The sequence below is a fragment of the Priapulus caudatus genome, unplaced genomic scaffold (genome assembly GCF_000485595.1).
Source record: "Priapulus caudatus unplaced genomic scaffold, Priapulus_caudatus-5.0.1 Scaffold193, whole genome shotgun sequence".
NCBI lineage: Eukaryota > Metazoa > Priapulida > Priapulimorpha > Priapulimorphida > Priapulidae > Priapulus > Priapulus caudatus.
In genome coordinates, this window is record NW_014577254.1 from 252,179 (window position 1) to 272,175 (window position 19,997).

General features: G+C 41.1%; 2 protein-coding genes across 4 annotated transcripts in view; one reads left to right on the forward strand and one right to left on the reverse strand.

The window, feature by feature from the left end:
- The first annotated feature begins 713 nt into the window (after window positions 1–713).
- LOC106807068 (centrosomal protein of 152 kDa-like) lies at window positions 714–17,665 on the forward strand. Of its 2 annotated transcripts, none has more exons than XM_014809303.1 (23): window positions 714–1,442; window positions 2,337–2,496; window positions 2,920–3,032; window positions 3,130–3,230; window positions 3,875–4,267; window positions 4,597–4,752; window positions 5,384–5,523; window positions 5,819–6,019; window positions 6,183–6,330; window positions 6,657–6,748; window positions 7,460–7,593; window positions 7,902–8,106; window positions 8,536–8,667; window positions 9,389–9,519; window positions 10,043–10,171; window positions 11,396–11,504; window positions 11,839–12,033; window positions 12,335–12,511; window positions 12,709–13,025; window positions 13,541–13,694; window positions 14,491–14,601; window positions 15,652–15,727; window positions 16,170–17,665. In XM_014809303.1, the coding sequence occupies exons 2-23, from the start codon at window positions 2,344–2,346 to the stop codon at window positions 17,060–17,062; spliced, it is 4,260 nt and encodes a 1,419-aa protein (XP_014664789.1). In that variant the 5' UTR covers window positions 714–1,442; window positions 2,337–2,343; the 3' UTR covers window positions 17,063–17,665. The 2 variants fall into 2 exon arrangements, with proteins under 2 accessions (XP_014664789.1, XP_014664790.1); XM_014809304.1 differs by having other exon boundaries at window positions 3,133–3,230.
- Window positions 17,666–18,654: 989 nt separating this feature from the next.
- Window positions 18,655–19,997, reverse strand: part of LOC106807069 — a 12,509-nt gene continuing 11,166 nt past the window's right edge. For both annotated transcript variants that reach the window (XM_014809306.1, XM_014809305.1), the window contains 2 exons: window positions 19,607–19,759; window positions 18,655–19,152 (listed from right to left, as the gene is read on the reverse strand). In XM_014809306.1, the coding sequence (XP_014664792.1) occupies window positions 18,876–19,152; window positions 19,607–19,759 (430 nt within the window). In that variant the 3' untranslated portion in view covers window positions 18,655–18,875. The remainder of the gene's footprint in view (window positions 19,153–19,606; window positions 19,760–19,997) is intronic.

Below are 19,997 nucleotides of genomic sequence, written 5' to 3' on the forward strand. Positions count from 1 at the left end.
GCTGCGATCATAGGCTCGTGATAGTCGGTGTATAGCATCAATGGTAGGAAAAGCCATCAGCTGTGCCGAAATGGTCACAGGTCTAAAGGTCAGATAGGGGCACAGGGCAGATTTTATACATTTTCTGAGGACATGGTCGCTGACGGAGCGATTGACAAAACTTTTTTGTTTCAGCGGTGACCTACCATTTTATGGCTTTAATTAAAAGGACGCATGAAATGTACTTTCCGCTGACATGCGAAGAGTAAGTGTCGATAACCTTGTTGACCCTGCAGAGGCGGTAAACATGGATTTGTTGACTGTTTAACAACGCACTGAATTGCTTTGCTATTAGAGCCCCCTCCGCCCACCCCTCAACTCCCCACACCCGCCCTCCCCGCGCGCCCCCTTCGCCCCACCCTCTCCCCACCCCCCTCCTTCCTTCCCCCACCCTCCGCCCACCACCACCCTACGCTCGCAGCTCGACGCATATCCTTGATAACATGTTAATATCCATGAAAGTCATTAAAGTTACACAGCTGTATCTTTACTACTACTGTACTACCAGTAGGTATAGCCTATCATAGATTTTAGATCTGTATTAGTAGTATCCTAGATATATGCTCTAAGCGCGAATGCGGTGACAGGAGGGCGCACTTGATTCGGTTGCCAGTGAGTTTATCAGAAGAATACCTGGCTACAGTATACGTCAGTTGAGCGCTGTCGCTCTGCGGCACTTGTTTAATACAACATATGCCATGATGATGACTTGGCAAACTAGTCACCACTAGTGATCTACATGCTTGTGAACACTGAAGTTTTGCAAATATCTGCCAGCATAATATTTAGCCAGTCTATGTTCACTGAAATTTATATGTATGGAGAAAACAGGGCACATGCATTTCAAAGTTCACAAATATAAATAGTTCCAATACACAAAACTCCCGCCCCCCAACAACTCACATAATTTTTCTAAATGACGTATTCATGTATATAATGATAAACTAATTGTGCATAAATTTACATTTGAAATTAAATGTACCGTACTACAAAGAAATAATAGTCGAAGAAAGGAAAAATTTATAAGAATCGGGATGGCTTAATTATATTTATATATTTCTTTTCCCACAACCTCAAAGATTCATCTTCAAAGTCCATAAGAATGTGCCGGTGTCAGTGAATCAAGTCCCCTAAACAGAGTGAAATGAATAGATTGCAAGTAGAGTAGTCTTCCTCGTACAGTTTTTCGTTTAAGATTTCATGCACCAGGGGGCACTACTAGTTTCCTGTTTATTTTTCCTTTACTAGGTGAGAAATTTTAAAACTTTTGGCACGAAACAACCAATTACATTAAAAATATTCATTATGTTATGTTTATGACGTTACTGCTCAACGGTTTACGCAACTATACCTCGACGTTTGACAAGGAAACCTTCACATGAATACGTAGACGTTGCTTTAAGGTGCAGTAAAAATTATTGATCGGTTGTTACCGAGTCTGTGTTGCGCGAAGTCTGTAGGTCTACTCCTTGCTGTAGACTGTAGTCTGTAGATCACTATCAGTATCAGTGTACGTGATAACCGAAAAGCGATAGCAATAGTAGATATCATAATATAGGTGATGCTCCAGCATTTTACTATTATACACAATTTACGATAGACCGTTTACCAGTATTGCATGTGCCGATAGCGGCGATACTATTTGATTGTTGTTTATCAATTGTACTAATTTGTAGAGCTTCATATGTCACGACTCACAGGCACTTGGGCCGTTTCAAATTCAATAATAAAATGATGTATAATAAATACAACTTGTCAGTACTAGACCTACCAGTACCAGTATTAATAATAATAGTTTGATTTGACCTAATATTTAGTAATAACTTCACTTCAATACCGTCCAATACACCGCTGCAACACACATTCCTATAGCGCGCACACCATTGTGCACAAATACACAGTAGGCTAATATAGAGTGTGTTTTTACTACTACTCTAGTACTCTATATTACTCTATATTACTCTATATACTCTATAGTACTCTATATTACTGTGTATTTGTGCACAATGGCGTGCGCGCTATAGGAATGTGTGTTGCAGCGGTGTATTGGACTGTATTGAAGTGAAGTTATTAGGTCAAATCAAACTATTATTGTTAATACTGGTACTGGTAGGTCTAGTCCTGACAAGTTGTATTTATTAACCATCATTTTATTATTGAAACGGCCCAAGTGCCGGTGCTTTATGTGCCGATTAGCGTACTATCACTACTACTACTACTAGTACTACTAGTACTAGTACTAATTAAGTCTATTGAGTATTGACAAATACCATTGATTGTTGTTTATTGATATGAAGAACATAAATGTCGGCGCACACAAATCATAGTGGTGTTTTGACGCCTGGTGTAAGCCTCGTGAATCCTGGAGCCAGTCTGTTTGATGTTGAGCAAGTGAAACCTGGTAAGGTTGAAGAGGAGGAGGAGGCTGAGCATGAACAGCTGGGCAAGGAACGAGAGGTAATTGTGGTTTGTTAGAAGGATTCTAATTTGAGGAATATTCCAAACGCATATCAGCTTATGTACTTGTCTTCATGCACAGAATTAGGGTATATGCTTAGCGTTCATAAAAAATGAAATGAAGACAGTTTGCAAAACAAATAGCCATATATTATTCAACGTTACTCTTTAGCTATTTATGACAAATTAAGAGAATATGCATCATACTTTACAGCAGTGTTTCAATTTTAATGATTGCAGATTGATGCTAAAAATTCTTATCAATATATTGGTGTGTTTGAAGAAGTATAATTTAAGTAGGCTTGTTTTGAATTAATTAGGAAATATAGGCCAAGTACCCATCTAATCACTTTTTTGCCATTTTGAAAATTTACAATTAAATGTAGTCTATACTGTCATTATAATCATTCTTTTAAATTAAAGCTGCAGGAACTTCTCGCAAATGCTTTTGATGACCTGATTGAAGAGGAGGACGAAGAGGTAGCAAGTGCCTCTGCAGTTGGATTAAGCCGTATCAGTCAGCAAGATGTGAATCGGTAAAGTGGCCTTGCTATCTCTGTAAATCACTTACACATGACATGGTCTGACATGCAATTATTATATAATATATCAATTCAATATAATTTTTGCTAGCAGGTGGGAAGAGGAATTTGATCGGCCGAGCCATACAGAAGAAAGAAACCTAATTCAGTCACCGTCGGAACAATATATAAGTGAACATGGCAGCTACTATGGTGGGTGGTAATGAGTCTTAATTTCTGCAGTATATGTATTATAAACATTTCAATGACCTGTAAGAATTTTCCTCAGTAACCGGTCTAGCTACATAAAAAGTCAAGGTGGTGACAGTTCAAGATGGGCATAATGATTAACATTCATGAGGCACTTTCATAAGAGAGAACCACCAAATAGCTAAATGTAACTAACGAAGCTAATATAATGTGATGATACCGTGTAGAAAAAAAACGTACTTGCCATGTGCAGCTTCTTCGCTCATTAAAATAATATAATCTGGTATCAATAATATCAGGAGTGTATCAATATTGATACAGTATTGATGATCAGATGATGTATACAGTATTGATGATCAGTATTGATACACTCCTGATAATATGCTAAGCATTTCCGGTGATGTTTCTCTCTTACACCAGCATACGTTACTAGGTTAGTAGTATAAGCTATATTGCATCGCAAAACTGTTTTCTATATCTGTCTGTATCTTTAGCCTCACTTTTTTACCATCAGCGATCCTTGTTACCTTTACTGACATTGTGTAAAATGAATTATACAATATATATGTACTTTTGGAAATAAATTTTATTATAAAATATATATATATAAATATATATATATATAATATATATCTGCACTTTTCCAGACAGCCACGATGAGAGGAACGGCGGCGTGAGTGCCGACTTTCAGTCTCACACCGGTTCCGATCGCACCGACATCTCACGCTCTCCGGACGACCTGTTCCGCGTTACCACCGAGCAGAGCTCGCCTCAGCCGTCTATCTCATATGCTAGTGCGGAAGACGTGCCGCAGGCGGACCAGCCGTACGTCTATCAGAAAACCGAGGAACACTCACCTTATTCTCGTACTGGAGACCACCAGTGGAGTAAGCCAGAATCTCAGGAGGGAGTTGGCCATGCGGACACAGGCCAGCACATACACAGCGAACAGTACAGGGTTACGTATCAGCGCTTGCCAGCGTACGCAGACGAACACGCGCACCGCGTTGAACCTGTGCAGCAGCAGTTTTTGGATGCAGGTGAGTTGAACTGTAAGTTGTAGCTGAAGCTGCCAGATTAGTCAATCCACAGGAAACAGAAACATGATGGGACATTGCATTCGTTCATAATTTATAAAAATATAAATAGCTGGTGTTTAATTTAATAATTAAAATCAGTACAGTTGTGTGGGAAACCGACCACTGAGCATATCTTGCTTTCTCTGCATACACTGTGAATGTGTATTAGGTGTGCTACCTAACGAGCAGGTGGCTGTATAGTTTACAGAACTAAACGAACATTGCTTTGTCAATACGGATCAAATGAAGGTATGTTTACGCATTAGCTGACCTCTCATCTGGCTTGCTAGGTGGCGGTGGCGATGGGAGCGAAGTTGCACAGCTGAGAATTCTGTATGGCGCTCGTGGCAGACGCATCGATGAGCTGACGAGACAGTATGAGAGTCTGCAGGAGGAGTCCGCGCGAGAAGTCCGCCTGCTGAGACACAAGCTCACGATGGCCGAAGGTGAATCCGAGATTATCCTCGAATCCACATCCCAGACTAGTAGTAGTAGCGTCGTATGGCGTCAACATCGCACTTCTGCAGCCCCACAGAAAATCCAGTTGCAAAAGAGTTCGCCACGTTTGTTTATGGTGACATATCTTCCCGGTGTCGCAGACTGATTCGTCGTCATCTTTCACATGGTTTGGCGTGATGACGTAGAGGCGTGCAAAACGGTTATTTCCAAAGAGTACTTTTTCTCTTCCTCGTTTTGCCTTTCCTTGGCTTGCCTTGCGTTGCCTTGGTGCGCATTGATTTGGCTTGCTTTGCTATTGCTTATTAAATTTCCTGATGTTATTGCACAGATATTCCGAGTCACATTTTCCTCTGTTGGTCTGCTAACATACCAGTACATCACACAGAACAAATCATGTAGGGGCAATTGGCAAAGGAATATTACGTTGCTATATGCATTTTGTATTCAATTCATTGCTTAAAGTATTTATTGTTTCTGCACGTAGTTATTTAAAATTTAGGAGCTATTCTAAACTAAGCTTCCTGCAGTATACAATTTAATAAACCGTAAAAAAAAATTTTTTTTAATAAACAAAAAAATATTTAATAACCCACGTTGTTAATGCATCGATTATATCAGATGAGCGAGAGGGAATGGCAGAGAGTTTGCGAAACACCCAGCAGCTGCTGCAGGGGGCAGGAGATGAGTCTAACAAGCAGCATGGACACATTGCTGCTCTGGAATCAGAACTGCAGAACTTTCAATCTCTTAAACAGGAGGTATAGTTTCTTCCCATCAGTGTGCGAATCAGCAAGCACAAATAGGTCAATAGCTATATATGCTAATTACTTATGGTAATCCTACCCAAAACACTTGATTGCAGAATTTACCTTTTATGTGACACTACTTGCAACTGACCGAGAACCCGTAAAAATAATCTGGTCTGTTGTAATTCGACTGTAAAACGTCTGATGTGTATACGAATGTGCATAGAACGTCTGTCTGTGTAGGAACCAAGGCCCCCTTTGATACTGTGCTGCAGCTGACGGAGCATGTGTCTGTGTGTTGTTGCAGCTGCTGGAAAAACTACAGATCACAGAGAACACCGTCGACAGTCTGGAACTACAGCTGGAGGAACTGAGTCAGTCGGAGAGCGTGGCGCGCGCGCGGCAGCAGCACGACCAGCTGATGGACACCGTCACACGGCGACACGAGCGTGACATGCTAGACGTCCGCGAGAAACTAGACCTGCTCTACCAACAGCTGCAGCTGAGGGTGAGATAGCTGAGGGTGAGATAGCTGAGGATGAGATAGCAGAGCGGGAGCTAGCTGAGTATGAGATAGCTGAGGGCTAGTAGCCTTTGCACCACTAGGCATCTTAGAACTGCTATATAACTGCACTGAAGCTATACCACTTCAAATTACTGCATTCTGACAGGATGAAGAGACTGACAGACTTAAAGGGCAGTTGGGTGAGACGAGCAAGGCTTTGGATCAGGCACAGCTAGATAAGGCTGAGACCATCAATCGTCTGCATCGGAGCTTGGAGGAGAGTCAGAGACAGTACAAGGAACTGCTGGACAACAGTAAGAATGTCTTAACTCTAATGTTTTATTGCATAACGTCATGAAAGCTTTTATGTGTAAATTTTATTCTGTGTCTCCTCCCTGTGGGTTCTTTGATAAAGTTTTAAATTTCTCGTCCCTTTATCGTGTGCTTAGGCCTTAGCACTGTTTCTAAATGTTATAAGTACAATCGATGGAGAAGGTTTATCACATTGTAATCAGAAGTGGGCAACACAGATTTTTGCACATGCTTATACTATTATATATATATATATATATATATATATATATATATATATATATATCATGTCTATGAGCACTAAATATATTATTTGTTGGGGGGGTAGGTGATGTGCATGAGGTGACTAGAGTGAAGCAGCAGTTGCAGCAAACACTCAGTGCTAAGGATGTTGCCGAGGAGGCTCTATCTGCCGTGCAGGTATACCCCACCCATGCTCCATCGCGCTCTCGCCATCCTCAATCCTCCATCTACAATAGAAGTCCAAAAATCCGGCTGCCAGAAATCCGGACCACCTGAGAACGCGGACTTTTCGAAAACATTTTCCGTTCATTTTTAAACATTACTTCAAGCATTACATTTTTATGAAGTGTTGACTTTATATTTCTTTAAAAATGCTTGTTTTGATGAATGAAGCATGCTGTATTTGCTAATGAATAAACCATCAAAATTTACCTGTTCGTCTCTTCTTTTTCCTCCTTAAATTTCAATTTTACAAGTACTGCCCGAGAATCTGGAAAATCCGCAAAATCCAGACCGACCCAATCCCCGAGCAGTCCGGATATTTGGACTTCTACTGTATTAGGAAACAGTATTCACAGTATTTCTCACTTCTCACTACTGAAACAGTGTGAAATGCAGAAAATTACAAGCACTGTATGAAATCATTATTCAGATATCTATTGCAGACCTTTTTGCTGGGCTACTTTATAATATTCCAAGGTAGATGGGTTGTAAACGTTCATGCTGATAATGAAGATCAAAGCTTTACCCCAAATTAATTAGTCTTGTTATATAAGTACTACGATCCTATGCTTCACCTTTTCGTCATTTGTTGCTCTAATAAATAACTAAGATGTAATCACTCTGTGTTGTGTTTGCTGTGTACACAATGTGTTTATGTATCCCCAGGCAGAAGTGCAGGAACTAAAATCACAGGTAAATGTATACGAGTCGGCCGCAAAGTTGGGTGTGTATCCCAAGGGCAGGAACATGCCGGACAGTGTGAAGAAAACACTGGACTACACCACACCACATGCTGCTAGGTAATTACCAACTCTGCTGTTGTGTTCTCCGTGATGTTTTTGTCGAATGTGTGTTTAATGGCACGAGAAATGTACGAAAGGTATTCCTGCTGGAACGATCCCGTTCAGATGTCTGAGAAAATGAAATGTTTAGGTAGTAGCTTATTTAGCAGAACTGTGAAGTTGTTGATTAAGTCCATCTGTTTGTTATAATACAATAAATTAATAAGTTATTGTTAACCAAACAAGAATATAATTCTTGTTTGGTTAAAATAAACTTATTCATTTATTGAACTATGAAGTTGTTGTGATTGTACGTATATTCGCAGAGAGGGAAACGGCAGCAGGACCGATACCTCTGACGGTCAGTTGGTGAGTGAGTTGCGGCAGCAGCTGGAGCGATCGATCACGGTCAGTGGTGGCAATCGAACCCAGCTGTCACAGCTACGCCACGAGCTGAGGGCGTGCAAGCAGCAACTTCAGGAAGCCCTCACCAACGCGAAGGCCTCCGATAGCAAAATAAGCGAAGCCAAGGTTAATAATACGCATAATTTATGTGCGTAAGCACATTTGAAGATGCGAGTTCTTGCAACAAAATGCATAAATACACCTACACTGAGCATACTTGCAGTATGAAAACATCACGAAATGTTCTCATTAAGCCAGAAATGTGCTCCGAAGTAGAGCATTTTGAAAACTTTCTTGGAGAAAATTTAGCGTATGGATACACATAAATTGTGTAAAGCGAAGCGACCGAGAACGCTAACAGTAAGCCTACACTAGCGCAAATAGTTCCTGGAAGGAAAACACTGTTTGTTTGCTGATTAAGTAATGTAGATAACATATGATTTAAACAAATTTCACAATTTTGTACAGTACTCGTTTATTTAACTTTGCATAAAATAAGGGAATTTTCACAATACGGTTATATCGGTGACTTAATTATTAATGTTTCCTTGGTAGGATGAGAATAAAACACTTCGAGATGAGTTGGATGACATGAGACTTGACCGAGGCACCAAGGCAGAGAGAGCGCTGAGAAAAGAAGTGGCCCAGTTGAAGGAACATGGAGAAGAGCTTGTTGATAAATTAAAAGTATGTGGTAGAAACGCGATGTGTAATAATGAAATTGATTCATTTTCATGCTTCCCACACGATTATGGCTGCTTCCTATCAGGTATTTCCTTTTCTGTAATATATCATGAGATGGCAGGTCTTCTAGGCAGTGTCCAGGACCATTGTGCAGTCACTGTGTTATTCCACATTACGTCGAGTCCATGCTGGTGGTGGTGGTGCTGGCAGTTGTAGTAGTGATGGGTGCAGTAGTGGCAGTGGTGGTGGTATAAGCCATATTGAGATCATATAAGAGGGGTGATAAATTGCCTATATATAACATAGTTACGATAGTACTCGTCTAGGTTTTTGATCTATAATTCTCTTCACTAACATCGTACTTCAATTCACAGCTGCGTTTTTGTTTACAGAAACATTTACAAATATGATTGTGGTCATTTGGGATATTTTGCAATGTTTGTGTTAATGCAAAAACTAAAAACGCAATGTACTTTCCTACGCGCGCCTCGGCCATTTTATACCCCCTTTTTCTATTACCTAAATAACAAAGCTGGACTTTCCGATATCACTTATTGGTGGTTATAACAGTGGTGGTGGCAGCTGCAGCTGCGGCGATGATTATGGTGGTGGCAATGGCTGTCTTACACGTGTGATCAAGCAGGTTATGGTATGCATGTGTTGGTAGTATGTGCTTGTATATCTCTTACATGTTCGCTTATATCTGTTCGTGTAATATCACCAGGCAGCGCAGGCGAGAGTGGAAGAGCTGTGTGACACTGAGGACAAGATGAAAGCTGTCAACGCTGACGTCAACCGACAGCTGTCCTACTTGATCGACGAGCGTGACATAGACGTGAACGCGGCCGTCGACAGGTACGCCATCTAGCGGCCCGATGCCACACTATTTCTGCATGCTTGGTCTAGGTATGATGATAATGCTGCCTGCCTGCTAGTTCGTATGCTAGTTCCTATGCTAGTTCCTATGCTAATTCCCATGCTAATTCCTATGCTAATTCCTATGCTAGTTCTTGTGCTAGTTTGTAGACGCACTAGCTAGCTGGCAGGATATTTTTCACATGTGGAATCTACAATGTCTCGTACTGCTACTGCTGTGTCCACTCTTGACGAATCAAATTTTAAAAAATGACAACATTCGAAACGTTATTGCATCTCTGCACTCAAATGTCATTCCCATGGGTCTGTCACCTGTGCTGCACATATTGAGATTTGGAATGTGTTCGCATTGCTTTACCTCACATTATCACAGTAATAGTCATACACAACCCCGCCGTTGCTCGAATAAAATCATATTATACTATTATTATGTTGTTTTTATTTATAATGTATTAGAAAATCTGGATTTTTTATGCTGATTTATTTGCTTGACATACCACAGGGCAAGAAAAGCACTTCAACTAGTTCATGATGAAACCAAAAGGAAACTGGAAGAGGAACTGACAAGTCGGTTCAGCACAGAGATACAGCAGCTCATCAAGGATCGTGACCAACAAATAGAGGCCTTGAGGTATGTGGGGAACATTGAAGACGGCGGTTTAGTACACATAAGACCCGGTTTTGGTAGGCATGGTTGACCATGTGGAATACAGAACTATAAATTTCAGCAAGTGTTGGTTTGAAATGGACTGTGCTCCACGTGCAACACAGGAACTTTCAATTTTAGCAAGGGTTGGGTTGAAATGGACTATGCTATGTGAGAGCATGAGTGCACACATGCACATTTGCATACTGTCAAGAGCATATAAAGAAGGAGAGCATACAACGGTAAAATGCTGAAACCATGTTGCAGTATTAGTCGAATTAATAAACTTTCCCCGTTTTATTTTGACGATTCTTTGCAGTATTATTGATCAGCTGTCCTACCTTGTTCATATAAAACAAACCGCATGTCCCTATGATGCCCCTACGCTGAGATAATGAGCGGTGAAAATCTGGTACTTTCGCCGAACACCGACTAGATTAGTCAGTTACTGTGACCGTCTCTCGTGTGGGCGGAGTGTACGGCCCACACTGTGGCCAGTGTGTTGCTTTCGTTCGCCGCTGTGTTGCGCCATAGTGGCGCTGACTCACGTCATACTACCAGAGTTTACTATACATCCAACGTGAGGTGGGCGTGAGGTGGGCACAGGTGGGGGTCATCACTATGGCAATCAATAACAGACGTCATTCATTCCATTTGTCAATCATTGACGGAAACACGCGAGGTTTACCGAAGTTATAACACTTCGAGAGACGGTCACAGTAACTGACTAATGTCTAATCGGTGTTCGGCGAAAATACCAGATTTTCACCGCTCATTATCTCAGCATAGGGGCATCGTAGGGACATTCGGTTTGTTTTATATGAACAAGGTAGGACAGCTGATCAATAATACTGCAAAGGATCGTCAAAATAAAACGGGGAAAGTTTATTAATTCGACTAATACTGCAGCATGGTTTCAGCATTTTACCGTTGTACGCTCTCCTTCTTTATATGCTCTTGATACTGTATATGCCAATTTTTTCGCATACAGATATTTTCGTGAATTCAGACTTGACGGACAATTTCGCAGGTAGTTAATTTTGCGGTCGGTGAATTATTAATTATTCGGTATGAACTATTCGCGTGTTGTTATTTTCGCGGTCGAGGACGCTTTCGCGAAATTCACGAAATTGAAACCACCGCGAAATATACAGCGTATGCAGTACTCGAGGACCCTGGTGACACTAATTACAACTGCTTGCTTCGCAGCTCGGATCTCAAGTCGCTAGAAGCGAACGTAACGGATGTGAAGAAGTGCTATGTGGAAGTGTGCGAGGAGAAAGAGAAGCTCCAACGGCATTTTGACCAACTCACGCAGGTATAAACCTCGATACTATATGATATACTATATACGATCAGTGTACTTCTGTCTAATACTGTATGTGGTATACTCTACACGACTGACTTTCACAAGTATAAGTATCGTAAACTATACCTCATACCTCGTGGGGCGAAATCATTATTTTGCACATTGATAATAATAATTATAATATCAATGATTACACTTGTTGAAATATTCGTGAACGAATTAACTATGAGAAACTATATCTCATCCCATCTGTTGCATAGTTTAGCATTATTTTAGATTGCAGCACTATACTCGTAGCTTCTGGATGAGCTGTTGGTGATAGGCAGTGATAATTCTTCTGCAGAAACATCGTAGCATAGATGTGACCAAAGATGAAGACGTGACCAAAGATGGAACGATGACCAAAGAAGACGAACAAAGAACCGGTGATAGCGAAACTGAGAAAGAAACCACGAGCAAGTCAGACACGACTCCAGAGGGCACCACCAGCAAGCAGATGCAGGAACAGTACACCAATCAAATAAAAGCTTTGCAAGACGTATGCGCAATACAGCAGCAACTTGTCTTTACTAGGAAATTGTTGAGAATAATGAGTGGTTTATTACTCTACTTGTGGTTTGCTTGTTAATAAAATATTATAATCTATGTGCTGCCATTTCAGTAGGTGGGTACGTAAAGTATCGTGTTGACTTCGAAAAAATACAGAAAGCTTAGCTGAAATGGGTGAAAGGTCCACATGCTTATCGATACTGAAAAATTTGATCTTCTCTAACTATAAAATCTCGTTGCTGTTTTTACGTGTGATCTAATCCTTGCATAATACCTTGTTTGGCGTGAAGGAGTTGGACAGCACGCATGACAAGTGCACAGAGTTTCAGCTGGATCTGGACAAGCAGACAAAGCTGTGGCAGGAAGAACGCGAAGCTCTACTAGACACGAAGTGTAAGGAGAAGCAGACGGAAATCTGTACGCTGAAGGAGGCATGGCGGGCCGAACGGTCAACGCTGTTACAGCAGGTGCTGGTTTATAAACTCTCGCGTTCAATATGACATGTTATGTATTTGAACCTTAAAAATTAAATTAAATTAAAAATATATTATGAATTAATAACATATATCAAAATTATATTGTGCACAGAAAATCATTTGCGAACCATATCGCGTTGAGTAGAATTAAATTGCGGTTGAATTCCACTTGCATGCGGTTTGATTAGGTCGAAGAAAAAGAGCAGAAAATGCAAGAACAGCTTCTGCAAGTGAAAGATCTCGGCGAAAGTAGTGCAGAATTGCAGCAGACCTGCCAGCGATTACAGGAAAAGCTGACAAAGAGCAATGCAGAGTGGGAGGAGCGACGAAGTAGAGAAGAGCAGGAACAGCGGCAGACGCATGAAAAGGAGCAGGCACAAGAGAAGCTAAAACTGCAGGCTGAGTTTGAGCAGCAGAAGCAAGCGCTAAGAGAGGAACTGGAAGAGGAGATCACGACACTGCAAAAGAATTCGACCCAGGCAACTGCCGATATGCTGCTCGAAAGGTTAGTTACGTAAAAATTACGTCATTTATGCAATTATGTAAAACATATGGTCAGTGAGAATAGGTCATAATAAGAATTTGTAGATGGATCGATGCAAGGTTTTTTTCTTGTAGTGTCGTTGTTCTCTTATGTACAAGTAAAATTTCATTCAATCTAGTATTATATAACCCACAGAGATGAAAAAAATATTATACAATAAAGGGTTATCAATATATATAGTTGAAAATATTCAAATCATAGTTAGCTTGAATCCTAATTCTGATGTAATCCAATGTCTATCATTCTGATGCCATATATAGTTCAACATGGAAACACGTGTAAATGTGTATTCCAAAATATACATAATTTTTCCGTTTGTGTCATTGATGTATATAATTGTATGATGTGTGCAATTATTTACGTATATGTATGTATGTTATTGTACGTATGTAACTTGCATGTACAGTTACTTAGCACATAGTGATTGATGATCAAATGTTGCATTGAAAATCATGTGTTCTGTGATGTGATGCTAGGGAGGATCCAGCCGTGAGTAAGAAAATGCTGCGGGAGGTAGAGAGAAGACTGAGCCTTCAATATAAGGCCATTCTGAAGGAGGCGATCCAGAAACGTGACTCTGCTTTAGAAAACACAAAATCGGCACTGATCCTAGAATGGCAGGAGGAGAAGGTAGATAAATATCTGGCCTACGTGTTCTAATCACGTAAATGCATGGTTCTAAAAACCTTCCCAACTACCATCCACTGCATATACACAGCACATCACTGTACCTCCATGGAATTATAATTTGCTTTGAACCACCGTGAAGTCATAAAACCTGTCAGAATATTGTGCTTACTTAAAACGGATAAACCTCGCAACAAAAAGCCCACATAGACCTACTGTGTGCATTGTGAGCATACTTGCAGTGTGCAAACATCACGAAATGTTCTCATTGAGCCAGAGAAGTGCTACAAACATTTGGATTTTCAAAATTACGTCGATGTTGTTATTTCACACAGCTAGCAGTAGCTCTACGCTAGCGCAAATAGTTCCTGGAACGAAAACACTATATTTGTTTCCTGATTGCATAAGTAATATAGATAACGATATGATTTAAACGAATTTCACAATTTTGTACTGAATAAACATATAATAATGAATTATAACTTGTTTTATCATAGAAAAAAACTGTTAACGATCGCTCCGCTGTGTCCCGGATGTGTAAACGTCACTGTGGTGCTACTTTCGTGAGAGAAGTAATTTCGTTTAGATTTTGAGAAGAAATGTCATGAAAGTAGCAATACAAATGAGTTCTAGTGAATTTTTGCAACATAGACGAGCTCACAGTAGGTCTATATATGCACTTAGCTGTGAGGTTAAGCAACTTTAACTCTTGCCCTAACTTTGCGCTTAATCCTGCCTTAATCAACATATAACATAACATAACGTGGTGTTGACAGTCGTGTGCTTGTGTTCTATGCAGCGCAGCCTAAGGCAGCAGCACGAGCAAGACTTGGAGAAGACAAGGGCGTGCTACCAGAGTCTCATCGAGCGTCTAGCGGTGAAAGATGGCCGAACCATTGCCACGCAGACGGTACGTGTGTAAATCCTATTCATCATAGTAACAGCGCTAAGGGGTTGTTATCTCATTACATCAAACATGCTACGCCAGCTCGACGCGTCACTTTGCATGTACATAACTGCAGAACATAACATTTGTTGCTGCTGGGGGAGGGGGGGTGTCAAGATCAGTGGTCATTTATGTGTAATTAGTAAATTTATTATGTCTATTTTAGAAAGGCTTTATTTAAAGTTCAGTCATTGCAAATCTTATGAATAAAAGTGATGATGTGCGTTTATAGAATATAATATAAACAAAATAGTTTTAGTTATATATGTTGGTTATGTTAGTTATGAATGTCGTGTCACATACTGTGAGCACGCAGAGGGTTTTGCTAGACTGTTTTGGCATTAATGCAAATCCTGTATGTGTCAAACGAGTAAGTCGATTATGAAGGAGGTGATCGAGAAACGTGACTGCTCTAGGAATCATAAATTGGAATTGATCCTAGAATGGCAGGAGGAGAAGGTAGATAAATATCTGTCCTACGTTTTCTAATCATATCGACCCATGATTCTAAAACCGTCACAACTACCATTCACTACATATACATCGCACAACGCTGTACCTCCATTAAATAATAATTTAGTTTAATCCACCGGGAAGTCATAAAACCTGTCAGAATATTGTGCTTACTTAACTCTGGGTTTAACTCTGTGGTTAATCCTGTTTCTAATTCTAATCCTCTATGTATTAAACGACGTAGGGGCCAGTCTAGGTAACGTCTCCTGTTTGAAACAGGTTCATGATGAGAAGGATAGGATTAAATCTAGAGAGGATTATTTTTTGTTTCACTCAACATTATATGTCATACAACATACTCGGACACAAAAAGAGAAATAAGAATCACAATGAATAGATAGGCTGATAAATTCTGGAGTTAATGCAGCCGTATCATGCAGCATATTTTCTATAGCTACTGATACTGAAGCAAGAGTGATTGTTTTATGTTCAAACTGGTTTCCATGTCACTACGTTGTAATATTGAAATTATGATAAAATACTTGTTTTGGTATACAATAGGACGTGGAAAATGTTACGTCTGCTGCTGTGGCAGAGCTTCACAAACTCTACATGGAAACCTTGATCAAAATGAAAGGTATTTAGCACGAACTGCTAGTCTGCTAACGAAATCACATTGAAATTCGTGGCATCGCGCTATTGAAGGTTACCGTGAATCATTGAGCGAAGTAGTTCATAGTATTGTAATGAGGTAAAAATTTGGGTATGCCACGATTGCTTCATTGCAACTATCGCTTTTTAGCATTATTGATCATACAGTAAAAACCTGCGTATAAGAACCTGCATTGTTCCAAGTTAGCCTGAAAGGATTCTTATATAATTGGTGTTTACTGGGGAATTAGGCTATTTAGGTTCTTAAATAGGTTCTTATTTTCTTAAGAAAAAAATGTGAAAAAAGAAAAAAACCTTAGCCTAACAGGAGCTTAATCACTAGGTTTTTATACGCAGGCTTTTACCGTATTGCTTGCCGTTACAGAGTTTTGTTGTTCTCACGGCGCGTGTCCCGCACTCTTTGCCAGGTGACTTTGTCAGATATTTCGGGGCAGCGAAAGACAGAGCGGTGCAGGCTTTACTAGCCGAGCGATACAGCACAGCGACCCTGCTGAAGACCTACTACCAACGCTCCGTGTCGACCGATTCGGAAACTAAATCGGCGGACGCTCGTCCGACTAGTCGTAAGCTGACGTTCGATCGATGCATCGGTAAAAAGCGCGGCCACGCGTCGACGCTCCCCCCGCCGGCGACACGCAACGAGGAAATCTGGAAGCTGCGCTCGGACGAGACGAATCAAACAAAGGCTTCGACGAAGCGGGCGACGTCGCGTCACGGTAGGCGGCAGAGTTCACCAGAGGGCGCAGCTGACGGCGCGGTCGGGAAAGCCTGCAGCGACGGCTCGCGACACAGCGTTGTGCGAGGACAGATGCTAACGCCACCTGTCCAGGACACTCTCGCCTGCTGCGCGGACGGAATCAAGATGCTTCCCGTGAACATAAACAAACTTCGGAGCGCCTCCGCTGAACATCTGACGAATTCGCAAAATCTTCCCGACAGGCCGCCGACGGAGAAACAGAACGGATCTCGTAAAAACTCGGGCGGCAATGGTGCATCCGCTCAGACCGTGGCGTCACCGAGTGGTAGAAAATACAATTCGCAGAGCTCTCTAGAGGTTGTGTCCACCCAGCCTGGTTCAACCTCACAGAAAGATGGCAGTAAGCCCCACATGACTCGCCCAGCTAGCGAAGACTACGGTTTATATGCGCACATTCCGAGGCCAAAGTTCGTCTCGATAGCACAGAGTGATGCAGCTATGCGATGCTCCCCAAGTAAGAATCTCTTGGTAAGCAATTCAGAAGCAGAATGTGTCAGCGGTCGATCTGTGCAGTTGAAAGCCCTCGATTTATCTAACAAATAGCCATCCTTCCATGAGGCTCTGCTTACAGGGGTACTGAATTTTTCTCATTCGGCCATCTCCAGTTAAAATGCGTGCATTGTCAAACACATGCGAGTAGTTTTTGTTATTTGTTGAATTTCCAGTTGTTGTTTTTTCAACTTTAAAAACAGCCGTCACATTTCGTAATAATGTTCGTTTTCCATTAATTGGTTGCACAAGAATTGTATGGTGGGAAGTCAGGTCAGGTCAACAATGTCTTCTTGGCGGTCACGCTCCAAAACGTTTGCGCAACTGTTTTCATAATTGTTGTTCGAAAGGTATTTACTGCGCATTGTGTTATAGTCACGGATTGTGTAGTTAGAGCGGCCCTAATTCCCTTTTCACCTATATATAGAGTGTTTTCGAGAACACAATTGAATACTCATATGCCCATGATATGTTTCAGTTTATATAATCATTTGTAGATATTTGTATTACCCACATTGAAGTTTTTAGTATATAATGATACAATGATTGTGTCAGTATTTATAATGCAATGTGTTTCATTTTTTATTCATTATGTATTTATATGTATATTATACGGTTAAGTAATTCATAGTATAATACGAAGAAATTATTCTGATGAAAAGGTTCCATTTCATTTCTAATGTATACATTGCAGCTGTAGTTCTGTACATATCTTATGTTTAATACACTGGCAACCTATAGAACCGTGTAACATCATTAGAATATTGTAGAAAATATTAAACTTCGTATTATGAAAATAAATCTACATTCGTTGTGTGATTAGGTTATGTAATAATGTACACGTACAGACGCACGCACACATGGTGATGTGCGCATGCGTGCATGCACACACATACGAACGTACGCACTACGCGCTAACACACGTAAAATATTAAATGGGAATGATGACGGAATTTGTTTTCACAAGAAAGCGCAACGAGTATCGCATCTTGAGTTTGTGTAATGAAATACTGTTTACGTCATATTTTTCGCATACAGATATTTTCGCGAATTCAGACTTGACGGACAATTTCGCGAGTGGTTAATTTCGCGGTCGGTGAATTATGAATTATTCGGTATTTTCGCGGTCGGGGACACGTTCGCGAAACTCGCGAAAATTAAACCACCGCGAAATATACAGCGTACACAGTATTCGTTATGATTGAGAGCATCGGATTTGCAGCTGCAGGAATCTAACACGTAACATACAAAAGGTATAATATCGATGTTTGTTTTACGTTTAAACGTTTAAGCGTAATAATGTGAAATAGTAAATAATTTGCGAGCACGTGCTCGGTACAACTGCTATAGAGAATATAGAACGATTACACTTCAGAAAATTTTAACATAGAGACTAAATAGACCATTTTATGTGATGAATTGTAAATATTTTATAACAAATTGAGAATACACAAAAACCGCTCGTATCGTATGTACCTATATCTCTCTCGATATATATATGTGTGTAAGTGTGCGTGTGTGTGTGTGTGTGTGTGTGTGTGTGTGTGTGTGTGTGTCGTGGTGTGTGTGTGTGTGTGTGTGTGTGTGTGTGTGTGTGTGTGTGTGTGTGTGTGTGTGTGTGTGTGTGTGTGTCTGTGGGGGTGTGTGGGGGTGGTGTGTGCGCGCGCGCGTGTGTGTGTGCGCGCGTGTGTGTGTGTGTGTGCGTCGCGTGCGTGTGTGCGTTTCTGATGTTATTGCAGATGTGTGCAAAACTAACAATTCGTCATTATAATAAAATTATTATTATTTTCCGGCGGCGGTTGGCGTGTTTCACACGCCAGCCCATCGTGCATGACAGCACAGCCTACAGGTTATCTGTCAGTCATGCTTAATAGACGCGCGTTCTCTGCGGTCGAAACAGCACGATCCGCGTAGTCTTGATGAAGCCTGGTCGACGGAATCTGTTGTAGAAGAGAGCTGCAAGCTGAGACGCACGTTGCTGGCTCATCGCATCACTGCCACCGTATCGAGCCTCTAGTGGGTACGTCTCTCCTCCAGCTGTATACCTCCGCGATACTGGTGGTGCGAACTCTCCCCTGAGTTGGCCTTCGTGGCTGCGTCCTCGGGGTGAATAGAAGTTATCCCGTGGGGCGTCTGCTGGACCGCTGGACATGCGGAAGCGCGCAATAAACAGACAGTTACAACATTTACAGCCAGTCGCTCTCACAGACTCGTATTGAAGTCACGTACGTGAACGAAAAGATTATAGAGAAATAATGAACTGTGAAGTAAATATCTGCTATATAATTATTATCTCGCATGCTCGCGTTTATGAGCTTCCTCAGCTCAACTCACGCTATCATTATACCATGAAGTAGTGAATAATAATAGATCTATTATTATTCACTCCTGATTATGAAATGTATGATAGCTTTACAATGATAGCTTTATAATGAAATGAAACAAGCCTTACAATGATAGCCTTATAATGACATGAAACCAGCCTTACAATGATAGCCTTACAAGGAAATGAAACCAGCCTTACAATACGTATCAGTATATTTTCCGACGCTCCGGGACGATGGAGTGTAGCATGATGAATAATGCAGTTCTACGTACCTGCCATAGAACGACGTCGGTCTGATAGACGTAATCTCCCCCTGGAAAGGTCGTCGTCCTCTCCTGACGTCGCCGAAGTCTTCTTCTTCGTCTAGTCTCCTCTCACGGTCGTCTAGCCGCAGTCGTGCGCTGTCTCCGATTGAAGAAGAAGCCCTGCACGAAGATGTGGTGTATCGATAAAGACACAATCGCAATGCATTTGTTGCTGATTACCGATCTATCGACTGTGTGTGTGTGGGGGGCGTGTGCGTGTGTGCGTGTGTGTGCGTGTGCGTGCGTGTGTGTATGTGCATGTGTGTGCGACTGTGCGTGTGCGTGGTTGTGTGTACACATGAATATATATATATATATATATATATATATATATAGCAAAATTTCGCTTGAGAATGGC